Source organism: Toxotes jaculatrix, chromosome 19 (genome assembly GCF_017976425.1).
Source record: "Toxotes jaculatrix isolate fToxJac2 chromosome 19, fToxJac2.pri, whole genome shotgun sequence".
Classification (NCBI taxonomy): Eukaryota; Metazoa; Chordata; class Actinopteri; family Toxotidae; genus Toxotes; species Toxotes jaculatrix.
The window spans coordinates 8,580,250-8,607,721 of NC_054412.1; the positions used below are offsets into that span (position 1 = coordinate 8,580,250).

The 27,472-nt window shown below is 40.9% G+C and overlaps 1 protein-coding gene across 3 annotated transcripts in view; it reads left to right on the forward strand.

Annotated features, from left to right (window-relative positions):
• LOC121199207 (nesprin-1-like) overlaps positions 1–27,472 on the forward strand; it is a 72,430-nt gene that overhangs the window by 17,787 nt on the left and 27,171 nt on the right. For 2 of the 3 annotated variants that reach the window (XM_041063688.1, XM_041063689.1), the window contains 39 exons: positions 14–214; positions 340–513; positions 657–788; positions 956–1,152; positions 1,376–1,508; positions 1,641–1,823; positions 2,024–2,173; positions 2,337–2,513; positions 2,641–2,796; positions 2,891–3,046; positions 3,150–3,320; positions 3,548–3,681; positions 3,796–4,000; positions 4,811–4,993; positions 5,177–5,323; positions 5,455–5,609; positions 5,850–5,997; positions 6,086–6,180; positions 6,285–6,519; positions 6,954–7,148; positions 8,419–8,544; positions 9,831–9,986; positions 10,582–10,740; positions 11,377–11,543; positions 14,417–14,579; positions 15,285–15,472; positions 15,777–15,927; positions 16,485–16,667; positions 16,910–17,047; positions 17,548–17,739; positions 18,200–18,518; positions 18,897–18,965; positions 19,393–19,526; positions 19,774–19,900; positions 20,032–20,243; positions 20,851–21,057; positions 21,209–21,337; positions 21,750–22,013; positions 22,119–22,208. In XM_041063688.1, the coding sequence (XP_040919622.1) occupies positions 14–214; positions 340–513; positions 657–788; positions 956–1,152; positions 1,376–1,508; positions 1,641–1,823; positions 2,024–2,173; positions 2,337–2,513; positions 2,641–2,796; positions 2,891–3,046; positions 3,150–3,320; positions 3,548–3,681; positions 3,796–4,000; positions 4,811–4,993; positions 5,177–5,323; positions 5,455–5,609; positions 5,850–5,997; positions 6,086–6,180; positions 6,285–6,519; positions 6,954–7,148; positions 8,419–8,544; positions 9,831–9,986; positions 10,582–10,740; positions 11,377–11,543; positions 14,417–14,579; positions 15,285–15,472; positions 15,777–15,927; positions 16,485–16,667; positions 16,910–17,047; positions 17,548–17,739; positions 18,200–18,518; positions 18,897–18,965; positions 19,393–19,526; positions 19,774–19,900; positions 20,032–20,243; positions 20,851–21,057; positions 21,209–21,337; positions 21,750–22,013; positions 22,119–22,208 (6,501 nt within the window). The remainder of the gene's footprint in view (positions 1–13; positions 215–339; positions 514–656; positions 789–955; positions 1,153–1,375; positions 1,509–1,640; positions 1,824–2,023; positions 2,174–2,336; positions 2,514–2,640; positions 2,797–2,890; positions 3,047–3,149; positions 3,321–3,547; positions 3,682–3,795; positions 4,001–4,810; positions 4,994–5,176; positions 5,324–5,454; positions 5,610–5,849; positions 5,998–6,085; positions 6,181–6,284; positions 6,520–6,953; positions 7,149–8,418; positions 8,545–9,830; positions 9,987–10,581; positions 10,741–11,376; positions 11,544–14,416; positions 14,580–15,284; positions 15,473–15,776; positions 15,928–16,484; positions 16,668–16,909; positions 17,048–17,547; positions 17,740–18,199; positions 18,519–18,896; positions 18,966–19,392; positions 19,527–19,773; positions 19,901–20,031; positions 20,244–20,850; positions 21,058–21,208; positions 21,338–21,749; positions 22,014–22,118; positions 22,209–27,472) is intronic. The other variant, XM_041063687.1, reaches the window with a different exon arrangement.

Sequence of the window (27,472 nt, forward strand, 5' to 3'; positions counted from 1 at the left end):
TATTTTTGTGTAGGATGCATACGAGGAGTTGGTGCTGATGGTGGGCTCCAGACGTAGCAGTCTGAACCACGGCTTGTCTCTCAAGGCTCAGTATGAAGCTGCACTTCACGACCTCACAGACCTGGTGGACACCGCACAGGACAAGATGGCTGCCGACCAGAAGATGACAGTGGCCTCTGTCATAGAGGTCCAGATGTTACTGGACAAACACAAAGTAAGAGCGGGTGGAATGGAGTAGTATAAATTTTAATCACCAAAGTGCAATGTTGTAGTTTACTCAGAGGCCAATGATTTCTTTCCTTACTAACATTGTGTTTCACATGTTTCCCTCTGCTCCAGGAGTTCTTTCAGGGTCTGGAATGCCATATGATCCTCACCCAGACATTTTACAGTAAAGTGTGTGGGCTGGTGGGACAGAGAGAAAGCCAGGTCCTGGAGGAGACCATGGCTTTAGCCCACAGTGTGCTCAAACAGGCCCACAGAAGGGGAGTGGAGCTGGAAGGCATCCTGGAGGTGGGAATTAGTGATTCATAGAAGCATAAGGAGCCTTTTTGTTCAGTTCAATCCCAAAGTGCAGCAGAAATACAACACATAAAATTGTAAATAAATGGTAAAATAAATAACACACTCCATCCTTACTCCCCTCTCTCTCACAGTCATGGAGCAGGCTTGTGGAAGACTACCAGGCTCTGTGTAGACAGCTGGAGGCTGTGGAGTGTAGCATCCCCACTGTAGGTCTAGTAGAGGAGACAGAGGAGAGACTTACTGAAAGGATCAGTCTATACCAGGTAAGCAACTTTATACAGCCTGGTCACACATAGATGCTCAAGTACATCTGCCCATGCTACATCAAGATATCATCTGACATAACCTAAAATGTACAGTCTTGTTAGAATATTTCATTTTTTATTTTTAATTGATCAATTATCCCTTTGACTTGCCCTCGGTCCTCTAGCATCTGAAAGCCAGCCTGACAGAGCATCAGCCTCAGCTGTACCAGGTTCTGGAAGAGGGCAAGAGGCTTCTTCTGTCTGTTGGCTGTTCAGACTTAGAGAATCAGTTGACCCAACTGGGAGAACACTGGCTCTCCTCCACCACCAAAGTCAACAAGGAGCTGCACCGCCTTGACTCGACACTCAAACACTGGAGCAGGTCAGGCTCTGGCAGTAGAAGTTTGATTTGATTTGTCAGAGTCAGGAATCAAATCTCAAATCAAATAAGCAGCTGATTGTCTGACTGTCAGCCAAATTGTTTTGGTTTATAAACCTGTTTGTGATGCCTAGAGGATGAATACTTAAAAAAAACTGTCCCCTAAATCTTTCAGGATCCATCAGAACCAAATTAAAATATATTTTCTTGTGTATATAAATTTCAGGTACCAGAGTGAGTCAGCAGAGTTGAGCCACTGGTTGCAGTCGGCCCTGGACCGACTTGAGTTCTGGACAACCCAGTCAGTGACCGTGCCTCAGGAGCTGGAGACTGTCAGAGACCATCTCTATGCCTTCCTGGTTAGTTAGATCACCACATCAGCAGCAAACATATACTACAGACCTAATAATAACATTTATACACAATATTTAAGTCATTTTAGTGAATGTACAGTTAAATTTCAACTTCTCTTTTAACTCCTGTTCTCATAGGAGTTTTCCAAGGAGGTGGATGCTAAGTCATCTTTGCGTTCTTCTGTGCTAAGCACGGGCAACCAGCTTCTGCGATTGAAAAGAGTAGATACAGCTGGTCTGAGGACGGCGTTGGGCCAAGTCGACACTCAGTGGGCTGAGCTGCTGACTCGTATTCCTGTAGTACAAGAGAAGCTACACCAGGTCTGAGAACAGCAGCTGTTACACTTGAATGATTGTTGTTTGTCAGCTCCACCTTTTGTTGTAGCCTTATATTTCTTTTGAGAGATTTCTGTAAAAATAATAATTTTTATGATAACCTTCACAGAATTTCATGGCTAACTGACATTAGCATTAACATGACATAGTGGCTGATACTGTATTTTGTTTGTTTGCACCCTCAGTTGCAGATGGAGAAGCTGGCATCACGGCATGCCATCACTGAGCTGATGAGCTGGATCTCCCTCATGGAGAACATCATAGACGAAGACCAGGACAAGATCTTGGGAGCTGTAGGCTCTGAGATGGTCCAAAACTTTTTGCAGAAGTATAAGGTACAAAACTCTCTCACTCTGTTTACATCAGTCTTCAGTTGGCATATCCCTCTGGCTCTGCTGCAAAAGTACTTAACATGTTATACATGGGAAAGTTTAACAGCCTTCAGCTTTCTGTAACTCTCCTTTTCTTTTCTCATGATGTCTCATTTGTATTTCACAGGGTTTCCGCATTGATCTGACCTGTAAGCAGCTGACTGTGGACTTTGTTAACCAGTCTGTGCTGCAGATCAGCAGCCAGGATGTGGAGGGGAAGCGCAGTGACAAAACAGACTTTGCTGAGAAGCTGGGAGCTATGAACAGAAGATGGCAGATACTGCAGGGGCTCATTACTGAAAAGGTAATAATAATTTTTCAGTTCAGTTACAGAACAACTAAGAATTAGACTTGAAATTTAAGTTGTTTTCTTCATTAAGAATAATGTTTGCAATTTCTGAGATGTTAAATTATTCTGATTGCTCTTTTAGATTCAGGTATTGGAAGGACTTTTGGAAAGTTGGTTAGAACATGAAAATGGAGTCCAGGCCCTGAAAACCTGGCTCACACTACAGGAGGAGAAACTGAAGAAGAGACACAGGATAGAGGATGTAGCATCAGTGCAGAATGCACTTAAAGACTGTCAGGTCCGGATACAGCAATACTATGAATGTCACACACTATATGTTTTAGTTTTTACAACTCCTATTTTTTCTAAAATAAATTGTGTCATTCTCACAGGAGTTGGAAGAATTAGTGAAGGAAAAAGAAAAGGATCTAGAGAAAGCAGAGGAACGAGGAAACACTCTCATTCAGGATAAGAAAGGGGCAGCGTGCTCTGTTGTCAAGGAGACCCTCAAAGGGCTAAACCAGTCCTGGGCTCATTTGGACCACATGGTGAGCTTCTTGGATCCCTTACCCTCATGGTTGTTGCCCAAATTGTGGTTTGCACTGTGCTTTTACGACAGTTAAACATTTTGTCTCCCATCCTTTCCATCAGATAAGTCAGATGAAGGTCAGCCTGCGGTCAGTGCTGGAGCAGTGGACACTGTATCGGCGAGCTTCAGAGGAGATTAATGGTTACCTGATGGAGGGGAGGTATTCTGTGTCAAGGCTGCGCCTCCTTAACGGTTCTATGGAGGCAGTGCAACAGCAGGTGGAGAGTCTGGAGGTGAGTAATGCAGATAATAGACTCTTTATTTTGGAAAGTGGCACACTGCTGAAAAGGACTTCATGGAGTTGATAGTGCATCAAGTCACCCTTAGGGTATTTACTATCACTGTAACTATAACTCGGAACAGTTACACCGTGTTCAAAAGGAAATTGTCAGTGGCGTCTTCTTAAAATTTGTCAAATTTTTAGGTGTGAGTAATTTTTGGGGTGTCCGTTTATTTTAAGAACCTGCAGGAGGAGATGGATAAACAGGAGAGCAGTCTGAGGAAATTCGGCTCCGTAACACACCAGCTACTGACAGAATGCCACCCATCTGTGGCTGAAACACTCAACAGAGCCCTCCGGGATGTCAACATCAGGTAGTGATAACCAAAACACTTCTCTGAGTGACTTTATATTGAATTGCACCTATAATCCTTAACGTGAGCAGACCTGAGCTCCAAATGTAACTTCTCTCTTTTTCTCTGTTAAAGATGGAACCGCCTACTAGAGCAGATCTCAGAGCAGCTGAGGAGCAGTAAGGCCTTGTTGGGGCTGTGGCAACACTACAGGACATTGTACGACCAGTGTGTGACAGCAGTTCAGAAACAGGAAGGACATGCTGACCGCCTGCTAAAGAGTGCCACCGACAGGGAGATCACAGAGGAGGAAAACAGCTCCTGGATAAAGGACTGCAATGTGAGTAGATATGGGACCATTAAATGTTGGCCTCTAGTATGTGAATGTGTCAACATTTTTTCAGTCTTTTTTAGTTATTGCTTCTCAATACCCAGGTCTTAAAAACATGCTGAAAACCCTGCTTCATCCAGTCTCCTCTGGTTTATAAGATCTTGTGAATAAGCTCTGAAACGGCTTGTCAGCTCACTATAAGGATTCACAAAGCCCCTGTCCCCTCTGCAGAATACCAAATTGCACCCTGTCCTTTTGTCTGCTTGAATGTAAACTCACAGAACAATCTTACAAAAGCCTTTTGAGAGGGAGACTGCAACGGAAGAGACAGGCCCCTGATTTACACTACAGGGGTCCCCCCCCTTCACACTGGGCTTGTAGGGCCATGCTGGGCAATGTCTAGAGACACTCTGATCTAATACTGTTAGCAGACAGTTATTTTGACTGAGGATCACTGAATCAAAGTGTTGCTAGACATTAAGTGGTTGAGAATTTAGCATTCTTTATGGCTTACCAAAAACCACAGAACACACAACCCTTGTTTTACTAATCCTGTATTTACGAAAATGTGATTTTCATGACTTCAGCAAAAGGATTGAATTGTCCTCTGGGTTTGGGAAAAAATACATCATGCTTTGATAAATCCAACTCTTTCAAAACCCACTGGATTAACAGAAAAATATAGAAAATGTGACAGTTGTTCCTAAATCCCAACATTTTGGATATGACTAGTGTTTTTTTTCTTACAAACTCAAATACGCCTTCTGTGCCTGCACAGGCGTTTAGTGACGGTATTCCTAATCTGCCCCTCTGTTGTAGGCTTGCCTTGGTGACCAGGCCTTGGTACAGGAGTCCCTTCAGCAGCTGCAGGCTTTAGGGGAACAGCTGAAGAACCAAGTCGACGCCTCCTCATCTGCAGCCCTCCAGTCAGACCACCTGTCACTCACGCATCGTCTAGCAACAGTGGAGCACGCCCTACACAGGCAGCAGGAAGTACTGCAGGTAGGATAGAAGGGATGGGTGGGCACAGGCAGAATGACAAACATGTTCTCTCTCAAACACAAAATTACCGTTCCCTACATACAACCCCAACGAATGAAGAAGGAAATATGATTAGTAGGCCAATACTTTAGTGTTCTCTCGCTTATCTCTTGTTTTTCTTGCTCTCTGTCTGTCTGTCTCTAGTCTGGATCCCAGGCCTGTGATGGTTTCAGAGAGCAGTTGGACACATTGATACGCAAGGCTGAGGAGGCTGAGGAGGTGCTGAAGGAGTCTGACTCGGTCGGCTCACCAGAGCTCAGTGTGGTCCAGACACGAATGGAAAAACTGAAGGTAAAAAAATTCTGGCAATAAATTTAATTCTATAGATTTATCTTCTTCTTGCTCAGGACTTTAATTTTATTGACAAAACATGTTTGATCTTTACTCTGTCCTTCTGTAAATGTCTTATAACTTCTCTCCAGGTTCACTTGCTGAAGCTGAGCAGTCTATCTCCAGACCTGGAGCGGGTTAATGAGTTGGTGTACAGACTACCAGTCAGTGACAGAGATGTTAAACAGCTGCAGAGTCTCAACAGAGCCTGGGCTGCTCACTGTGCTCACCTCACTGAGAGGTTCAGGTACTTAAACTCTTCATATTTCACTTGTTTGTAGTAGCACTGTAACAACTTCAGAGTCAGTGACCAGTTTATAACTGAGCAGTAAAATATGAAAAAATATAAACTATTTATAAAGTGAGTAGTGACAGCATGTAAAATTCTGATCATGAAGTGCTACCAATCTTAATGTTGTGTCTTAATTTTACTCCTAATGTTAATGTTGTTAATGTTCTGGGTGACTGTCCCTCTGTCCCTCTCCAGTAAACTGCAGGCGGTGTTGCTCCAGCAGCAGAGCTTCCTCCAGAAGTGTGAGGCCTGGATGGACTTCCTGTCTCAGACTGAACAGAAGTTGGCTGCTGAGATCTCAGGCAACTACCAGAGTCTGCTGGAGCAGCAGAGAGACCACGAGGTCAGAGAAGTATTAAAAAGTACACATATACTAATTACTGTCCTTGTATATTCAGTGTTGTTCTTAACATATGCGTGTGTGCTTGCAGTTGTTCCAGGCAGAAATGTTTAGCAGGCAACAGATCCTCTACTCCATCATCAGTGATGGCCATCGAATGTTGGACCAGGGACAAGTGGATGACAGGTAAACACATAAGACACACACAGTCCAGTTTTACCAGTCTCATGAAAATATGTATCCAGTTGTGAGGAGCATAGATGCTATTCTCACTCTTGTCTCATTAACAGGGATGACTTCAGTGTGAAGCTTGCCTTGCTGAGCAATCAGTGGCAGTGCGTAGTGAGGCGGGCTCAGCAACGAAGAGGCATTATTGATAGTCTTGTCCGCCAGTGGCAGAACTACCGGGAGATGGCAGAGAAGCTGCTACGATGGCTTCAGGAAGTGACCCATGATCCAGATGTTCATCACCCAGGAGAACCAGTGGCTCTGCAGCAGGCCAGAAACCTGTTAGATCAGATACAGGTAGGTTACAGTAACCTGGAAAAGATTCTAAAGGCCTTCACTTCATACATTACCTTATTCAAATTTCTAATCTTTACTGAAATTAGTTCATCTAAAATATTCATGCTTGATTATCTCACCATTCACCATTCCAATTAAAATGAGTTTCAGGGACTGTATATGGCAGATGGATTAGATTGGGAACAGGTTCAGTGACTGAGACGTCCACCCTGAACTAACTATTTTCTCATGATAATGTTTGAATTTTTTATATGGTCACTGGAAGGTGACTTTAAGCCCACTGAAATACTGCAGAGCCTCAGCTTTTCACATCTTTGAATCAACTTAAACAGATCTAAACCCTGTGCTAAAAACCCTCATCCCTTCTCCAATCTTAGACTCCCTTAGTTAACCTTTACCCCCTCTACCATTTGTCTTTGTCCGTGCTCCTCCAGCTGAGGGAGCGGGTGCTCCAGAGGCAGCAGGGAGGCTACATCCTCACCGTGGAGGCTGGCAGGAGCCTGCTGCTGTCAGCCGACGCCATGGCCGAGTCCACCCTGCAGACAGAGCTGATGGAGATTCAGGAGAGGTGGAGGCACGCCCACCACCGCCTGGACCAGCAGAGGAAGGAGCTGCACGGCTTGCTCAAGGTCAGACAAAATTACACCCGGAATAATAGTGAAGCTTCATTCATACTTCTTTTAATTCTTTTGCTCTTCAGGACCTGATTGTAATGACTGTTTGTAAGTTAAAATAGTATTGATCAAACAAAGCTGTTTTATAGGACATTCCTAACTCTTACATTTATGTAAAACTCCATTTGAGCACAGTCTGTGTTGCAGGCTAAGCTGTGTCTCTAACATACTGCAGTGTAAATGTGCCTGTGAAGGATGCTGAAGGGCATTGGTCCATCTGAGGCCTTAATGAGCCTGCCTGGTTTCAGGACAGTGAAACCAGGTTATCACATGAATTATGCAGCATTGCACCTTAAGTCCTGAATAGAAGTCAAGAATGGAGATAGAGCACACTCACTTCTGTCCTCAGATAAATCTCTAAGCATCATATAAACGTGTGCATGCAAAACCTACGCACACTCACTCATGAATGAACAAGGATAAAAGTGCCAGTTCAGGCCACACATCCACATATACACACACACAGAGACTGTGGATACTGTGTAGTGAACTGTAATGATTTGAATCTTGTGAGGTATATTTTACAGGCTGAGGCAGTGCCATGTTTTGATAGGGACAGAATGACGCAGTTCATAAGATTCGTCTGGGAATCTGGCGTTTTTGTTTAAGCTGTTTCTCTCTTCTCTTTCTCTGAATCTTATTCTCCTGCGGTCTTTGTCACTTTCTTTCTGTCATCCTCGGTTCGCACTTAGACAGCTGCTATTCTAGTCCTGACCTGTGTTCTTTTGCCATGACTCTTGCTTCAGCTATGCTACTTAGCTGCTGCATTTCTTACCAAATATTACCCTGTTTTACCCTGCACTGCATTGGAATTCAGATTTCTAAAAATAGCTTTAATCTGTGCACTTTGGAGCAGAACCTTCCTCCTTTGTTATGAAGCTGTGTTAATTCTCCTCTTTGGGCGTGGGATTTTTGCTCTATCACTCTGTCTCACAGTGTTGCTTGAGAGGTTCAGAGCAAAGGGGGCTATCTATGGCATGGTAATTGATGTGGCCTGACTGTAGCCTTGGGTAGATGTGTGTGTATGTGTGTGCCTACATGTGTATGTGTGTCAGCTTATGATTGTGTATTCTGCAGCTTCCTCTTACTGATGCAACTGCTGCAGCTGCAGGAAGAATTTATGTCAACTTCTCTGAGTCTTATAAAATCTGCAATCTGAGTGTGTGTGTTTGGGTGTAAACGTGTGTATGTGTTTTATGCTCTAATTCTTATCGTGTGTGTGCAGAACTGGGAACGATGTGAGAAGGGCATAGATGCGTCACTGGAGAAACTGAGGGCCTTCAAGAGGAAGCTGTCTGTGCAGCTGCCTGACCACCATGAGGAGCTACACTCAGAGCAAATCAGATGCAAGGTGAGAAGAACATAATACCCACACGCACAAATATTCAATATTCTCTTGTGCTTTCTCTCTTCTGCATACACACACACACACAAACACACACATATGCACACACCCACACAGACTTTTCCTCCCTCTACTTCTTTAATCTGGCTACGGGGACAAACAGATAAACAGACAGACCAGAGGCCAAAAAGAAAAAAAAGTCCTCTTCCATCAGCTGCTGTCTCATTGTCTTTTTTAATTTGATTTCCAGACTATTGGTGTATATATATAATAACATGTAATAATAATATATAATTTCCAGACTATTGCTGTATATATTTTGTTTATTCTCCTGCAGGGTCATAGTCCTTTAAAGCTTTATCTAATTTAAAAATTTGATGCTTGTTATTTATGTAGTCTTGCATAAAATTTGTTTTCTGTATTTTTACTAAGCTTGTGTTAAAGAAATTAAGAAAGTAAAGAATTATCAGTATGGCAGAAATAATACCAGGATGTTGCTGGAATTAGCAAATAGGGAGTCTCTTATTTACTGAATGTGAAAAGTCACATTATGATTGCCTGCAGTTTGAGTTAACCATGGACACTGCATACAGTTGTATTTCATGCATGACACGTCCCCAGCTCCTCAGAGAGGAGGAGGAGGAGGGCAGTGAGAGTAGCAGCACATAGTTAGCATCAGCTGAGGAGAGAGAGGGGGTGGGGAGAGAGAGGGGGTGGGGAGAGAGAGAGAGACAGAGAAAGGATGCATGCGCATGAGAAAGAGAGAGAGAGAGAGAGAGAGCATCCCTGCTTGCTGTGGGGGTGTGTGTATGTCTGTGTGCATGTGTGTGCTTCCCTTTGTGCGTGTTGCGTAATGGAGACATTCTCCGGGTCCACAAATGATTACACCGCAGCAAAACCGTCACAGTGACGGAGGAGGAGGAGATGCAAGGTTAGATGCCTCCGTTACCTTATCCTGTCTTTAACCTTGAATGTAGCTGATGTATTCTCCTCAAATACAATTTTTTATGCTATTTTCAAAAAACTAAAATAGAATTCTGGTATCTTGAAGAAATCTTGTGTCATTTTGGGACATGCCTTGCTGTAGTATTTACATATTTGCTTTCCTTCATCACTGTTTCTGCAGCTGCATTTGAGCTTCATTCGTCCTGCTCTGTGGTTTTCCTGCTTTACTGTGTATGAGGGGAGAAATCCCTCTTGACCGACCAGTCTGAGAGTAGCTTTCTATTTGAGGCTATGGATCACATCGCTGTGTGTTGTACATAATTTGTTGTCATGTCATGTGGATGCAGGAGTTGGAGAGTGGTGTGGAAGGCTGGACTGATGACCTCACTTCCTTGTTCCTGCTGAGGGACTCCTTGGAGGGCGTGGTTAGTGCAGATGACATCACTGTCCTACAGGAACGCCTCCAGCTGCTGCAGCGCCAGTGGGAGGAGGTCTGCCACCAGGTACTAATTTGCTGTTTTGTCTCCGCTCCCTCTCTGAAACAAAGTGGATTTAATTTTGCTGCTTCGTGCTCTTAGCATAACCAAGTCGGCTGAGCATGCAGAGAACATCTAAGATAAAGAGAGACCATATCTATGTTAAAAAAAAAATGTTGGCTTCAGCAGTGTACATATTTTCAAGCACTGCACATCCTGGCTGAAGATAGACAAAGCTAAAAGCTGTGGTGCATTTGACTGAGTGACTTTTCAGCTGTGGCTAACTTTCTGTATCCGTGGCTAATGCTTCAGGCATCACAGGACCAACAGTGCTAGTGTGAGTCGAGGGTTACTCTGAATGTCAGGTTAAGTTTGGGGGGAGACAGTTAGAGGCATTAATTGAGTGGGTTTTTGTTAACAAACTGTGCGGTCAAACTCTCAGCGTTTGGCTTATTTTCCATCAATTATATTTCTCAATCTTTTCTCCAACTAAGGTGCCAAAATTTATCACTCAATCCTTTTCATGTTTTGACTGTTTTTGTCATCATCCTTCTATTTTCCATCACTGCTTATCTTCTCACGTTGTCGCTTCTCACCCTGTCCTCCCCTGTGTCCCTCTCAGCTCTCCCTGCGCAAGCAGCAGGTGAGCGAGAAGTTGAATGAGTGGGCCGTGTTCAATGAGAAGAACAAGGAGCTGTGTGAGTGGCTCACACAGATGGAGAGCAAGGTCTCTCAGAATGGAGACATCAGCATTGAAGAGATGATCGAAAAACTGCGCAAGGTGATTTCAGCACAGCCACAACAGGAAAACATACACATGAACATCTGTAGAAATTAATGAGCACAACACATGTATTCAAGCAGAAGTGCACTCAGTACAAACAGGGTCAGAGTGTCCACTTTGTTTGGACTTCAGCATTTGCAGGTCTTGGTCACTGCTTTGCACTGATTGATTTATTTACATAGGTAGTGCATGCACTGAACAAATGACACCTAAAAGTGCACATTTATTGTGATTCTAGCAAAAAAAAAAAATCCAAGTAGAAAATTACTGTAATATAATATCATGTAGACAAGGCTTATTATAACTTGTGCACTGCATAAAAGTATTCTCGAATTTAGAGCACATACATGGGGGTTTAAATAAGTAAACAAAAAAATACAGTTAAATCTGGATTTAGAATAATATTCAATTTGTTAGTGGTGTAGTCGGAACTGTGGTAAGATTTCAGCTGAACTTTCAACTTAAAATCATCCTTTTAAAAAAACTAAAAAAAAAATAAAACTAACTGCCATACTGCACTTGGTCTTGACTGACTAATCAGCCGCCCTAATGCACAGTTGCATGAACACACAGTTAAACTGTACACCACACTGACAGCTCCCTGTGTTAACCTGCTTGGTGTTTCTCCACCAGGACTACCAGGAGGAGATCAGTGTAGCTGAGGAGAACAAGCAGCAGCTGCAAGTTATGGGTGAGCGCCTGGCCAGAGCCAGCCAAGACAGCAAGGCGGCCGAGATCCAACACAAACTCAGCAAAGTCAGCGAGCGCTGGCAACACCTGCTGGATCTCATTGCTGCCAGGTGGGTGCACACAACTCTTGTGAATAGGTGGAGAATGTTGTTTGATGGTAGAGTTTGTGGTGTCACAAACTTTGAATTGAAACATTGTGGTGTTCACCTGCTTTTGAAAAGCTGAAACTGAAATGCATTCATCAGTGCGTTTGCACTTGACCCTTCACATCCTACTTTGTATAACTCCTCCTAGTGGAGAAGTGTTTAGATTAGCGAAGGCATGCCTTGGCTTGGCTTTGTTTCCATGGTATCCGTCCCGACACTCCAGCACACGTGATGGGGAATTCATTTTCCCACAGTGCTGCTGAGGCATTTCCTGAGCTCCTTACTGGGGTCAGTGGGGCTTCCACTTAGTGGAGTTGCAAACCAAGCAGAGAGATCGCATTCCTCTTCTCTTCTCTTCTGTCTTTTTCTGTCTTTTTGTCACTCTGGATGCTTCAGCTCACCAGAGTTGGAACCAGTGTGCGTTTTGAATCATTGATTTTGATTCAAAACGCACTTTGTAACTGCTGTAGACTAGTCAAAGACATAGAATTCATTCTTATTATTATTATTTTTTGTTGGTCTATTGTGGGAAAGAAGCACTCTCTATCTGTGTGTTGTGAATTGAAAGTGTCCTGACTCAGACTTTGACTCTTACTACCTCAGCAACCCCTCCCCCTCAGCTTTTTTTTCTGGCTGTTGCCCTCTGGACTGTCCTGGAGGAGGCAAGAAAGAGAGGACAATGTGTGATCTCATTCAGACAGCTGCACTCTCTTTCCATAACTGAAACACAACAAGGACAGACCCTTTGCAGTTGTCAGGGAAAGCAGAAAACCTCACAATTTAACATTTTCTTTTGTGATTTTGGTTTGTTAAAGAATGTTTTGGTTTTTTGGGGGGTTTTTTGGACTAACAAGGATCTATTTTTATTCTCCTGCAAATATGTTTTAGTGGAAAACTTTTCTTTTCCTTGTGCACTGTCCACTGAGGTTTTCTCACATGCATGGAGCCTGCAGCCTTTGCTTCTGTTTGCACTCCCCGTGTGTGTATTTGGTGTCTGATATTCCAACACAGGCCAGCTCTGCGGCACATGCCTCTGACTGTAAGTCTCTTTTTAGAAACAGCAGCACTTGTCACTCGCAGGCAGTCACACTCACACAGACACACTCATATACACACACGCCTGTTTGGAGTTCTCTTTTTTTAACTTTGGAGAGCAACAGTTGATAAGTCACAGTTGTGCCACCCCACCACTACCTGCTGGCCCTCCCCCCTCTGCACAGACAGAGTTTAGAGAAAGTCCCATGTGGAGCTCGCAGACGAAAGAGAAGAGTGTTTGGATTTACACTGTAGCGCTTCCTGACGTTAACGTTGTCTTTGGGAATTCGGCACCCCCATGGTTTTGGATTTAGGGACGGATAATATGGCAGGATGCTCGAGTGAGGAGGATCTGCCAGACTGCGACTGCGATGTCAACAGGCAGGACAAACTTGAGAATTTATGTTGAAGTTGTTTTTTTAAGACTGTGCAGGTTAACAAAGACGTGCATTCTTCAGAACACCATGCAGTGTTGTTTGAACCAGTCTGTTCCCAGCATAGGGTGGAGACATGGGACAACACAATAAGTTCCAGACAGTTTAGACAATAGCAGGAGTGTTCATGTCAGTGTGAGTGTGGGATCATTTCGTGATTGACATGGTAACCAACTTGATCAGATGCAATGAAGCTGTACAACCTTGCAAAAACATGCAAGTTAAAACAAACACCCACAAATAAGAATGATTTGCAACTAGTGTTTGACTAGGGTCCTTTGTTTGCATTGGATTATGTGTAAAGTTACACTCAAACTACTGTGTCCTACAGTATGATACTTTGTGAGATGCTTAAGAGCAGGTTTAGGAAATTTGGACATGTGGAGTATAACCATGCAGCATCTAATGCTATAGAACATTATAGCTGCATGTAATATAGATCTTTCCTGAGACCACCACAGTCAGTCCTGTACTAAAACTGAGTATATAAGGTGGAGTAGACCTGATGAATGTGTCTATTGTGATTGTTAAACTTTCGTTATGTAATAAACAACAGCCTCAGCCTTCATTCTCATCAAGTTTGTCATTAGGAGTTGCACTGCTTTGCAGGGTGAGGCGTTAAATGTTAGGCAAGCTTAACATTCACCGCCTCACTGTTGTAAGAGCTGGATGTTGGCTAATTTAAACATGATTCACATGTTATAGACTGCAGCGGTCGGAGCTGGGAAATGTCTGGCATTTGCAGATCCAAAATGGTCCCCAGTTGTTGTATAGGGGTCAAATAAGGTTTCATCACTTCCCAACAAAAATATCTGCACAGATTTGAAATAATAATTCTCATACTCATATTACGTTTCTGCTCTGTTTGGCTGAACATGGCACAGCAACTTTTTTTTTCTGTCCATTACATGGACAGAACCAAAGAGTGCTTTCTGTGGTATTCAGACTGTTTTTTTTTTTTTAATCTTATTTCTAATTCAAAACCAGATCGAAGATGTGTCCATTACTTGTGTCTCTGGTGAATTAAAATGTTCCTGTCTTTCTCGTGCACATGTGCCCATTTTTCCTGTTCTGCATTGTCTTTGGTTACATGTTGTTTATGTTATTATTTAAATCAACAGAAATAAGCAACAACTCTACGAAAATAAGACAATTTGTTGAAAATGTTTCATATGAAATTTTGCATTTACATTTCATTTTTGAATTTCAATAATATCAGCTGGAGAGCTCTTTTATTTGATCCTTTAATTTAATTTGATTTACCAGTTGTACTTGCAGCACATCTCATGGTTTGTTGTTACATTGTCCCATTTACAGTTGTCCCATGTGTTGACTCTGACGTCCACTTTGACTTTCTTTCCATAACAGGGTGAAGAAATTAAGGGAGACCCTGGTCGCAGTGCAGCAGTTAGATAAGAACATGAGCAGCCTGCGTTCCTGGCTGGCTCACATAGAGACTGAGCTGTCCAGGCCCATTGTCTACGACACCTGTGACGACCAGGAGATTCAGAGGAAACTCAACCAGCAACAGGCAAGTAGAAACACACACAGACAGTCGTGGGATAGGAAAATGCAAAGCAAAAATTTGTTGTTGTTAAACAAATTTTCATCACTTGACCAACATATGGTAAAAACGTCCTGTCTTGCACAACTACTGTAGACACATGCGCATCACACAGATGTAAAAACACCTTCACAGACACAAACAAGCACACACTGTATATACAAGTATGCACTTTTCTGTAAAAAAAAATAAAATAAAATAAAATAAAATAAAATATAAAATGAACAATAATAGCAGAACTATGTGACTTATACAGAGTTGGTGGAAAATGAGTGACGCTGAACCTCATGAGGAAATCATAGCATGACTCATGCATACATCTCTGCTGTTTGTTTCAAGCTAGCCTACAGTAGCTATCAGTGTACTTCCTGCTGCCAAGATGCCGCTCTAAATCTGGGCTGGATTCTGGGAACCCACTGACCTCCTTTCTCTCCAGAACACAAGCATTTACTTTACCAGACTTACTGTGTACTTACTGTATACTGTTGGGATACATTTGCTGCGGATGTCTTCTGCAGAGGGGCAGAAGACATCAAACCACACCCTCTTTGCAACTTAAAGCAACAGAGGTTAATGTTAAATTCAGTTTTAATGTAGAGAAACACAGCATGCTACACACATACAACCTTAAACTTCTGCAAAAATCAGTTTATTTTTCTGGCTGATTTCTAGGAGCTACAAAGGGACATAGAGAAACACAGCACAGGTGTGGCGTCTGTGTTGAACCTGTGTGAAGTCCTGCTCCACGACTGTGATGCCTGCTCCACGGAGACAGAGTGTGACTCCATCCAGCAGGCGACCAGGGGGCTGGACAGACGCTGGAGGAACATCTGTGCCATGTCTATGGAGAGAAGGCTCAAGTCAGTGCTTCTTGGATAAATTCAGTCTTTTATCTTTATGTCTTTTTTATGCATGCACTGGTGGTAAAGTTCAGACATTTCTAGCGAGAGCTCATTTTTGTGGGTTTAAAGAGCTGCATAGTTACATGCACTCATAGTTGAGAGTTTATGTCAATGATTTGGCCAAGTGTGTCCTCAATTGGTCATTCATTGTGTTAGAAATATAAATGTATATTCAAATTCACTTGACACCAGCCAGATTCCATTGCCTTCTCCAGTATACTGTCATACTATTGATTATGACATGAGTGATTTTTCTTTGTAGGATTGAAGAGACGTGGAGGTTGTGGCAGAAGTTTCTGGATGATTACTCCAGGTTCGAGGACTGGCTGAAGACCTCAGAAAGGACAGCAGCTCTGCCAAACTCCTCTGGAGTTCTTTATACTGTCGCTAAAGAGGAGCTTAAGAAGTTTGAGGTATATTTACTTTGCTTTTTTGATCAGAATGTGGTGTAAAAGACAGCTGCTGTTGCTCTGTTTGCATGTATTCACATCTGAGTTGGTAGCAGACTGTGAGTAAGGAAAATAAAAACAGAGCCAAAAGTATGGCTGGTTTTAAATTTAACGTTTTTATGTATGAATCCTTCGAAGTTTGAAAATATCCTGTCAGACATTTAAATTTCTCACTGTGAGCAAAGCAGATTTCTAGAGAGAGGGAGAGTCACTGCAGGATAGAGGAAACAGAGAAGGAGAGAAGTGTCATGTTACTGAAATTCGTATGCTCAGCTGCTGCAGTCCATCACTGTGCACGTGCACATTCCTGCTAGCTCACTGTCTGGCCTGGACCACCACAATCTTTTCTGCTTGTGTCCGATTAGAAATCTGATTTCAGCTTAACATAACATTTCTCAGTAGTGTTTGTTTTCTTTGTGCATGCATGTAAAAAATGTTTGAAGCAAAAATAGAACAATTCTTGTGTATTTCCAAGAAAGTGTGTCTTATTCAGAGCTTACATTTGTGTGATTTCATTGCAGGCCTTCCAGCGTCAAGTGCAGGAGTGTCTGACCCAGCTGGAGCTCATCAACAAACAGTACCGTCGCCTGGCCCGTGAGAACCGCACCGACTCCTCCTGCCGTCTCAGGGAAATGGTGCATGATGGGAATAAGCGATGGGATAACCTGCAGAAGAGGGTGGCTGCCATCCTGCGCAGACTCAGGGTAACATTGTGTTGGGTGTTGGTTTAATCATTCTTAAGTTAGCAAGTGATTGCGAACTATAGGGGCTACAGCTGATGGGATTTTCTCGCCATTAGCCCCAAGCTCTTATTCTGTCATTCTGTGTGGCCACACACAGAATAACACTCCATTCACATTTAAATTCATTAAGAAACAAGCCTGTTAAGATAAGATGAAGAAAGACATGTAAATTAAGAATTGTTTGTCTCGCTGTGTTCATGCAGCACTTCATCAGCCAAAGGGAGGAGTTTGAGACGGCACGAGACAGCATCCTGGTGTGGCTGACTGAGATGGACCTCCAGCTCACCAACATAGAGCACTTCTCTGAGTGTGACGTACAGGCCAAGATAAAACAGCTCAGGGTGAGATGGATGGAAACGGTGTTTGATTACTGTGAAGATTCGTGATTTGGTTCTTTGCTGACACGACAAGCCCAAACAATGCATAAGACATATATGTTGACATATAGTTTACAATGGAAACTTCATGTATCAGAACAAAGCATCAGTTGATTTCACAATTCATACCACTGCCTGCCATATTATGAGATCACTCTGTAGTTGAACTAAAAAGCTCCTTTACTGAAACTGTTATTTGCATAGTTGATTAGTTAATAACCTGAAATTAAATCATTGTTTTAGTGCCTCATCAAGTCAAAATAACAAACAATCTGCTGGCTAAAGTTCCTCAGACGCAGAAAGTTTTCATCGGTGTAAATTGTTTTTTGACATTTTTGAGGCCTCACTTTGAGCTTGTCTACAGTAAATTATGATTTTATTCTTCAAAAAATTTATTCAGTGATGAAAATAATAGGTAGATGCAGCTGTCCTTCGCTCTGATCTCTACTGCGTGTCTTTCTCAGGCATTCCAGCAGGAGATCTATCTGAACACGGGGAAGATTGAGCTGGTGTTCAGGCAGGGTGAAGCTCTGATTGAGAAGAGTGAGCCTCTGGATGCAGCTGTCATCGAGGAGGAGCTGGAGGAGCTGCAGAGATACTGCCAGGAGGTTTTCGGACGAGTCGACAGATACTACAAGAAACTCACACGTCTGCCTGTGAGTATAGATACACGCATAATGTAGCACATAATGTAGCATTACGAAATACTGTCATGTCACAATCAGTATATTTACTGCTGACTCTCACTGTGAGAAGACGTGAATCTGTACTCAGACGTGACGTGTGACAGTGATTAGTTGACTCAGGGAACTCAAATCGCTCTGTAAACACATTACCACAGCTGTGGTCTGCACCTCCTGTGACATGGTGAAAACATGTGTCTGACATAGTTTCACAGTGACAGCTGGTAAGGAACAGTATAGTATGCTAACAGCACAACACACACACACTCACCTCACAGCACCTCACGACCTGCATTCTCGCAGGTCTTAGTTACACGTGGTTTGAAATCAAGTGTCCAACCCTCCATTTTCTGTGTGTATTTTCTGGATTATTCTTTCTTTCCTGTCATTGTGCTCTCCTTCTATCTGCTAATGTTTTCCTGTCCTCTCCCAGCTGGCTGACGACGAGCTCGATGGTTCAGACAGAGAGCTCGACATGGAGGAAGGCGGCGACCTCTCTGAGCTGCAGTGGGGCGATTCCTCTTTGCCTCGAACATCCAGCCGTCAAGCCACGGCCACGACCACCCTTTTGCGGACCGACCGCTCGGGGCGGGACACTCCAGCCAGTGTGGACTCCATCCCGTTAGAGTGGGACCACGACTATGACCTGAGCAGAGGTCTGGAGAGCCCCGGAGGACGAGGCCATGGGGAAAGGAGCAGAGGGCAAGAAGAGGAGGATGAGTATCTGAGGACGGCTGCTGCAGTGCTGTCAGGTTGGTCCAACTTTGCGGACTGTATGATGGATGATTGCTTAAACGTATATACACTGATTTCTTGTGGATGTAACTATAAGATGCTTTGGTAAGACTTTATTTTATGAGACTGTAAAACATGAAGTATTTCCAAGGACGTTTTTCTGAAAGAACCATATGATTTAGTATTTATTACAGGCAAAATAGCGACAGCATTGGTGCACTTGCGATTAGTTACTTCAGTTTCATTTAATTTCTTTAGTCAGAGCACAGCAGGTCGGCTTAACGTGCAAATTTATCTACAGATGAGTTCAACAGACCTGGCATGAGGACATCAGTGCCAATGCATTGCCAAAACTTTATAGATGAGCAGTGTATGTTGTATGTCTCTCTTCCCAGATGTAGTTATCCCAGAGAGCCCAGAGGCCTATATAAAACTGACTGAGAACACACTGAAATCATCCTCTGGTAGGCAACAGCAGCCCTCTGGTGTTGATATGGAATGACACAGCATGAGTTAGAGGAGCATGCCACAAACTAAAACTAAAACAGGCTTTTTTTTTAACATAACCATCAAACTAGGAAACCTCATCAAAGTTGCATGTCCCACCATCTATTTCTCCTTGCAGATATGACACCACTGCATGCTGAGGTCCCGCTCACTAAATGCTACATTCAACCATCACATTTTTAATATTCGTCTTTTATTTTCGTCCTTCATTTTCACAGCTAATATCATTGTTTAACATGTTGAAACTTCCCTGTTCTTTTCTGTCGTGATGTGCTGTTATTTTGCATTTCAGACTAATGCATGTCATCACAGCATCAGTCTACACCAACTGCCTGCTAACGAAAACTTTACCCCCCCTCCCTCCCCCCACACGCCTCTGTGCAGGTGAGCCAGGCCAGCTGGAGGCCAGTCTGAGACAGCTGGATCAGGCTCTGGATGCAGGACGATATCACCTCCAGCAGAGAGAGGCCAGTGCCAACCGCTCCAGCCCCGACATCGACTCCACATACATGGGCTATGTGAGTACTCTTCATTTTTAATCAGTGTTTACTTATTTAAATCGCACTCTGACATGAGCGATAACTACATAATGCTGAAATTCTCATCTCCATACAGATGTTTTTGTTGTCACTTTTCCTAAAGATCAATGCGGACTGAAGAATCAACTATAATTTATAGACCTCCATACTGTGGAATCTGTGCCTAATTAGGTTAACTACATCAGTTATTAGTGTCTAAGTTTTTAATTTGTAACTCATATTCCAGATGCGTCTGATGGGAGAGTGTCGGGGCAGTATAGATGCAGTGAAGAGAACAGAGGGAGAGCTGACTGAAGACGAGGACGACATGCCAGGGCTCACCAACCCGACCAGCACAGACACTCAGAGTGCTGGTCAGTTTTACACACACACACACACACACACACACACATAAATAATTTCCAGACACTGCAGTCAGATTCCCTCCTCCTGTAAATATTGTGTGAGCTTGTTTTAACTGGATCTACAACCTGTTTTCCCCCAGGTGTTATCGAGCGCTGGGAACTGATCCAGGCTCAGTCCCTGAGTGAGAAACACAGGTACAAACAGAACCTGCAGCAGTGGCAGCAGCTGATCTCAGATCTGCAGACCATGAGGGCCTGGCTGGGTCAGTCCGAGGCTGAACTCAGTCAGCTGAGAGGGCTCGATCTCAGCACCGACATACACACAATCCAGCAGAGAATCAGGAAGCTCAAGGTTAGAGCACGGCGTGTGTGTGTCTGTTTCAGTGTGTTTTTTTTCTACAACACTGATCTTAATTTTGGGGCCAAATACTCATTTAATCAGATGAATCTCTTTTAAAATGTTATGAACATTTTTCTCTATAATTCAGCTGTCTTTAGTTCATATATTGCAATGACCTGTGTTGCAGTTTCAGTTGATTTGCGTGTGTTCTCTTATCTGTGTCAGTCCCTGTATAGTATAATGTCAGGGACTGTACATAAAGTACATTTTCCTTTCAGTAATTTGACCCCACTGACCTTGTTTTAATGTCCTACTTGTGCAGGACGCTGACAATTTTGCCCTTCATTTCACCCTCACATGCTTAAACACATACTAAACCCACAACACACAACCAGTTCAGCCGTTGCTATTTGTAAAGCATTAAGCAAGATATCACTGTTCTATAAATACATCACTCTGAAGTCCAATAACTTACATCTAACATGTCCCAAGCACTTCAGCCTAAACCTGCTGCACTGTATATGTTGGCGCCTCATCTATTCTCAGCCTCCTCTATCTAGTAACACCATAAAGTCTGGGCTGGCTCATAGTTGGTTTCCTCCTTGACTCTTGCTCTCAGGAGCTTCAGAAGGGGATGGATGCCCACAAGTCAGAGGTCTTGTCTATCAACCTGAGCAGCGCAGACTTCCTCCAATCAGAGGCCGACTCTGAGGAGGCCTGGGAGTTGAGGGACCGGCTGAAAGAGATGAACTCACGCTGGGATCGGCTTAGTACCTCACTGGAGGACTGGAGGGAGGAGCTGCAGAGGGCGCTGATGCAGTGCCAGGTACAGAAAACACACAAATACCAATTTTTTTTCTTGTTCTGTTCGCCAGGAATACTTTTTATAGAATCATAAGAATCTTGCAACAAAGCAAATTATTGAAATGTTGCACACAAAAATGAAAATAAAATAGATATACCATGTTTCCTTGCAGGAGTTCCATGAGATGAGCCACGGTCTGCTGCTGTGGCTGGAGAACATTGACCGCAGGAGGAACGAGGTGGTTCCCATCCCTCCCAGGGTGGATCGTGAAACATTAAGAGCTCATCACAAAACACTGACGGTACATCTCTCTGCCTCTAGCTTTGTGTACAACAGACTATTATCTGCTGTGGGGTTATTCATCGCCCATTTCCACCTTTTATATTAATCAGTTTGGAACCTTGTTGACAAGGTTTTACCTTGTTGGTTCCCACTTTGAGAATTACTGAGTTTCAAGAGCAAAGTGGAATTTTGAGCAAAACTAAGGGTAACAATGACAATATGTTGTTATCGTAAGGTTTCTCTGATGTTGTTACACTTAACTATCATATTAAGTTGTATAATACCTTTCATGCAGAGATGTAGCCCACAATGCCGCATAAATAGGACTAAAAGGAGAAGAGCAGCTTAAGCAGCAAACTGGAACAAAGATCGACAGCAATATAAAATAAAACATCTGATAACAAATCCCACAAATCTTTATTGTCCCACAGCAAATCAAGCGTGAGCTGCTGGACTCGCAGCAGAAGGTGTCATCCCTTCAGGAGCTCTCGGCTCAGCTGCTGGTCAACACTAAACCTCAGAGTCTGCAGCTGCAGTCGCAGACTTCCAAGCAGATCCAGGGTCAGGGCAGTGAGTGTCTGGAGGCCCAGGAGAAAGTGCATGTGATCTGGAACAGACTGAGGCTGCTCCTGAGGGAGGTCAGCTCGGACCTGGAGGGGCTGGAGAGGAGGCTTGAGGCCATGGACACACGGCAGGTCAGATGATACTGAATACAGAGTGAATGAAGGAGCAGCCAGTTTATGCTGAAATAACCAAATGATCTAAATGTCATTGTGACCGTTCTCATTTTTGTTTTTCAGGATTGCTTACCTTTGCCTCTTCGCAAGTCAGAAATCTATGGATCAGCTTCACCCGTGTCAGAGGTGGCCGTCGAAAGTCGCAAACGATTGGTAATGTTTTCCTTCATTATGGCTTGGGGGAGACAGCAAATCATCCTCAGCCTACCTGCTCCCTTCTCATTCACAAATAGATCTCTCATAGATGTTCTCTACCCCTTTATTTTTATGGTTAACATAAATGTTTTTCCCTTTTGCAACAGCTCTGCTAACATGTACATGAAAAGATCTGTTGCTGCCCCTCACCCCTCACCCCTCCCTTTCTCGAGATGTTTTCTGCCCCGCATCATGTTGATCTGCTAAAAATGTACAAGAAAACCTGGCTTTTCGTTTCACCATGTAAAAACATGGTTCTGTTATGGATTGATTGATATTAGAGGTGGTGAAAAAAATCGATTGATTAATCGCAAGTATATTATAGACGATTATGAGTCGATTATTAAATTTCCAGAGATCGATTTTTTTTTTATTGTAATACAGTGCAGAGACTTTCCAGTTACTGTCATATAGGATTTAACAGCAAGACGGAGCTGTTGACTAACAGTCATAACAAAACACTGACCGACCGTCGAAGGAGTCTGTGTTGCAGTTTTTTCGTTAAGTAAATTTCTCACTATTCTACGTGGATGTTTGCATTAATTAGTATGTATTAGCGTTTTTTGCCACTGGCTTATGACTTAATTTCTGATTTATGCTCACTGCAGATACAGATAGAGGACCGAAGCAGCTAATGTTAGAGATGCTGTTGCACTGTGTGGACTCGGGGACTGTCGTGTGGTAATATTTTAGTAAAACCTCAAAATGTCATAAAACGTCATCCGGGTATAAAATGTCGAAATATGTCAAAAAAAGTCATATTTTCGTAAGACCTCAAAATGACATAAAGAAAGTCATGCGGCTGTAAGGCGTCAAAATCGGCCAAAAAAAGTCATATTTTTTTTTTTACCTCAAAATGTCATAAAAAAACATCATAGTATAGTAAGCCGTCAAAATCGGGCAAAAAAAGTCAAAATTTTTTTCGACCTCAAAATGTCATAAAAAAACGTCATAGTATAGTATGGCGTTTTTTTCGGCCAAAAAAAGTCAAAATTTTTTCGACCTCAAAATGTCATAAAAAACGTCATAGTATAGTATGGCGTTTTTTTCGAGCAAAAAAAGTCAAAATTTTTTTCGACCTCAAAATGTCATAAAAAACGTCATAGTATAGTATGGCGTTTTTTTCGGGCAAAAAAGTCAAAAATTTTTTCGACCTCAAAATGTCATAAAAAAGGTCATAGTATAGTATGGCGTTTTTTTCGAGCAAAAAAAGTCAAAAAATTTTTCGACCTCAAAATGTCATAAAAAACGTCATAGTATAGTATGGCGTTTTTTTCGAGCAAAAAAAGTCAAAAAAATTTTCGACCTCAAAATGTCATAAAAAACGTCAGAATAGTATGGCGTTTTTTTCGGGCAAAAAAAGTCAAAAAAAATTTCGACCTCAAAATTTCATAAAAAACGTCATAGTATAGTATGGCGTTTTTTTCGAGCAAAAAAAGTCAAAAATTTTTTCGACCTCAAAATGTCATAAAAACGTCATAGTATAGTATGGCGTTTTTTTCGAGCAAAAAAAGTCAAAAAATTTTTCGACCTCAAAATGTCATAAAAAACGTCATAGTATAGTATGGAGTTTTTTCGAGCAAAAAAAGTCAAATTTTTTTTCGACCTCAAAATGTCATAAAAAACCTCATAGTATAGTATGGCGTTTTTTTCGAGCAAAAAAAGTCAAAAAATTTTTTGACCTCAAAATGTCATAAAAAACGTCATAGTATAGTATGGCGTTTTTTTCGAGCAAGAAAAGTCACAATTTTTTTCGACCTCAAAATGTCATAAAAAACGTTATAGTATAGTATGGCGTTTTTTTCGAGCAAAAAAAGTCAAAAAAATTTTCGACCTCAAAATGTCATAAAAAACGTCATAGTATAGTAAGGCGTCAAAATCGGCCAAAAAAAGTCAAAATTTTTTTCGACCTCAAAATGTCATAAAAAACGTCATAGTATAGTAAGGCGTCAAAATCGGCCAAAAAAAGTCAAAATTTTTTTCGACCTCAAAATGTCATAAAAAACGTCATAGTATAGTATGGCGTTTTTTTCGAGCAAAAAAAGTCAAAAAAATTTTTGACCTCAAAATGTCATAAAAAACTTCATAGTATAGTATGGCGTTTTTTTCGAGCAAAAAAAGTCAAAATTTTTTTTTCGACCTCAAAATGTCATAAAAAACGTCATAGTATAGTATGGCGTTTTTTTCGAACAAAAAAAGTCAAAATTTTTTTCGACCTCAAAATGTCATAAAAAACGTCATAGTATAGTATGGCGTTTTTTTCGAACAAAAAAAGTCAAAAATTTTTTCGACCTCAAAATGTCATAAAAAACCTCATAGTATAGTATGCCGTTTTTTTCGAACAAAAAAAGTCAAAAAAATTTTCAACCTCAAAATTTCATAAAAAACGTCATAGTATAGTATGGCGTTTTTTTCGAGCAAAAAAAGTCAAAAAAATTTTCGACCTCAAAATGTCATAAAAAACCTCATAGTATAGTAAGGCGTCAAAATCGGCCAAAAAAAGTCAAAATTTTTTTCGACCTCAAAATGTCATAAAAAACGTCATAGTATAGTATGGCGTTTTTTTCGAGCAAAAAAAGTAAAAAAATTTTTTGACCTCAAAATATCATAAAAAACTTCATAGTATAGTATGGCGTTTTTTTCGAGCAAAAAAAGTCAAAAATTTTTTCGACCTCAAAATTTCATAAAAAACGTCATAGTATAGTATGGCGTTTTTTTCGAGCAAAAAAAGTCAAAATTTTTTTCGACCTCAAAATGTCATAAAAAACGTCATAGTATAGTAAGGCGTCAAAATCGGCCAAAAAAAAGTCAAAAATTTTTTCGACCTCAAAATGTCATAAAAAACGTCATAGTATAGTATGGCGTTTTTTTCGAACAAAAAAAGTCCAAATTTTTTTCGACCTCAAAATTTCATAAAAAACGTCATAGTATAGTATGGCGTTTTTTTTTCGAGCAAAAAAAGTCAAAAATTTTTTCCACCTCAAAATGTCATAAAAAACGTCATAGTATAGTATGGCGTTTTTTTCGAGCAAAAAAAGTCAAAATTTTTTTCCACCTCAAAATGTCATAAAAAACGTCATAGTATAGTAAGGCGTCAAAATCGGCCAAAAAAAGTCAAAAATTTTTTCGACCTCAAAATGTCATAAAAAACGTCATAGTATAGTATGGCGTTTTTTTCGGGCAAAAAAAGTCAAAATTGTTTTCGACCTCAAAATTTCATAAAAAACGTCATAGTATAGTATGCCGTTTTTTTCGAGCAAAAAAAGTCAAAAAATTTTTCGACCTCAAAATGTCATAAAAAACGTCATAGTATAGTATGGCGTTTTTTTCGAGCAAAAAAAGTCAAATTTTTTTTCGACCTCAAAATGTCATAAAAAACGTCATAGTATAGTAAGGCGTCAAAATCGGCCAAAAAAAGTCAAAAATTTTTTCGACCTCAAAATGTCATAAAAAACGTCATAGTATAGTATGTCGTTTTTTTCGAGCAAAAAAAGTCAAAAAAATTTTCGACCTCAAAATGTCATAAAAAACGTCATAGTATAGTATGGCGTTTTTTTCGAACAAAAAAAGTCAAAAAAATTTTCGACCTCAAAATTTCATAAAAAACGTCATAGTATAGTATGGCGTTTTTTTTTCGAGCAAAAAAAGTCAAAATTTTTTTCGACCTCAAAATGTCATAAAAAACGTCATAGTATAGTAAGGCGTCAAAATCGGCCAAAAAAAGTCAAAATTTTTTTCGACCTCAAAATTTCATAAAAAACGTCATAGTATAGTATGGCGTTTTTTTCGAGCAAAAAAAGTCAAAAAATTTTTCGACCTCAAAATGTCATAAAAAACGTCATAGTATAGTATGGCGTTTTTTTCGAGCAAAAAAAGTCAAAAAAATTTTCGACCTCAAAATGTCATAAAAAACGTCATAGTATAGTATGGCGTTTTTTTCGAGCAAAAAAAGTCAAAAAAATTTTCGACCTCAAAATGTCATAAAAAACGTCATAGTATAGTATGGCGTTTTTTCCGAGCAAAAAAAGTCAAAATTTTTTTCGACCTCAAAATTTCATAAAAAACGTCATAGTATAGTAAGGCGTCAAAATCGGCCAAAAAAAGTCAAAATTTTTTTCCACCTCAAAATGTCATAAAAAACGTCATAGTATAGTATGGCGTTTTTTTCGAACAAAAAAAGTCAAAATTTTTTTCGACCTCAAAATTTCATAAAAAACGTCATAGTATAGTATGGCGCTTTTTTCGGGCAAAAAAAAGTCCAAAAATCTTTCGACCTCAAAATTTCATAAAAAACGTCATAGTTTAGTATGGCGTTTTTTTCGAGCAAGAAAAGTCAAAATTTTTTTCGACCTCAAAATTTCATAAAAAACGTCATAGTATAGTATGGCGTTTTTTTCGAGCAAAAAAAGTCAAAAAAATTTTCGACCTCAAAATGTCATAAAAAACGTCATAGTATAGTAAGGCGTCAAAATCGGCCAAAAAAAGTCAAAATTTTTTTCGACCTCAAAATGTCATAAAAAACGTCATAGTATAGTATGGCGTTTTTTTCGAGCAAAAAAAGTCAAAAAATTTTTTGACCTCAAAATGTCATAAAAAACTTCATAGTATAGTATGGCGTTTTTTTCGGGCAAAAAAAGTCAAAATTTTTTTCGACCTCAAAATGTCATAAAAAACCTCATAGTATAGTATGGCGTTTTTTTCGAGCAAAAAAAGTCAAAAAATTTTTTGACCTCAAAATGTCATAAAAAACGTCATAGTATAGTATGGCGTTTTTTTCGAGCAAGAAAAGTCACAATTTTTTTCGACCTCAAAATGTCATAAAAAACGTCATAGTATAGTATGCCGTTTTTTTCGAATAAAAAAAGTCAAAAAAATTTTCAACCTCAAAATGTCATAAAAAACGTCATAGTATAGTAAGGCGTCAAAATCGGCCAAAAAAAGTCAAATTTTTTTTCGACCTCAAAATGTCATAAAAAACGTCATAGTATAGTATGGCGTTTTTTTCGGGCAAAAAAACTCAAAATTTTTTTCGACCTCAAAATTTCATAAAAAACGTCATAGTATAGTATGCCGTTTTTTTCGAACAAAAAAAGTCAAAAAAATTTTCGACCTCAAAATTTCATAAAAAACGTCATAGTATAGTAAGGCGTCAAAATCGGCCAAAAAAAGTCAAAATTTTTTTCGACCTCAAAATGTCATAAAAAACGTCATAGTATAGTATG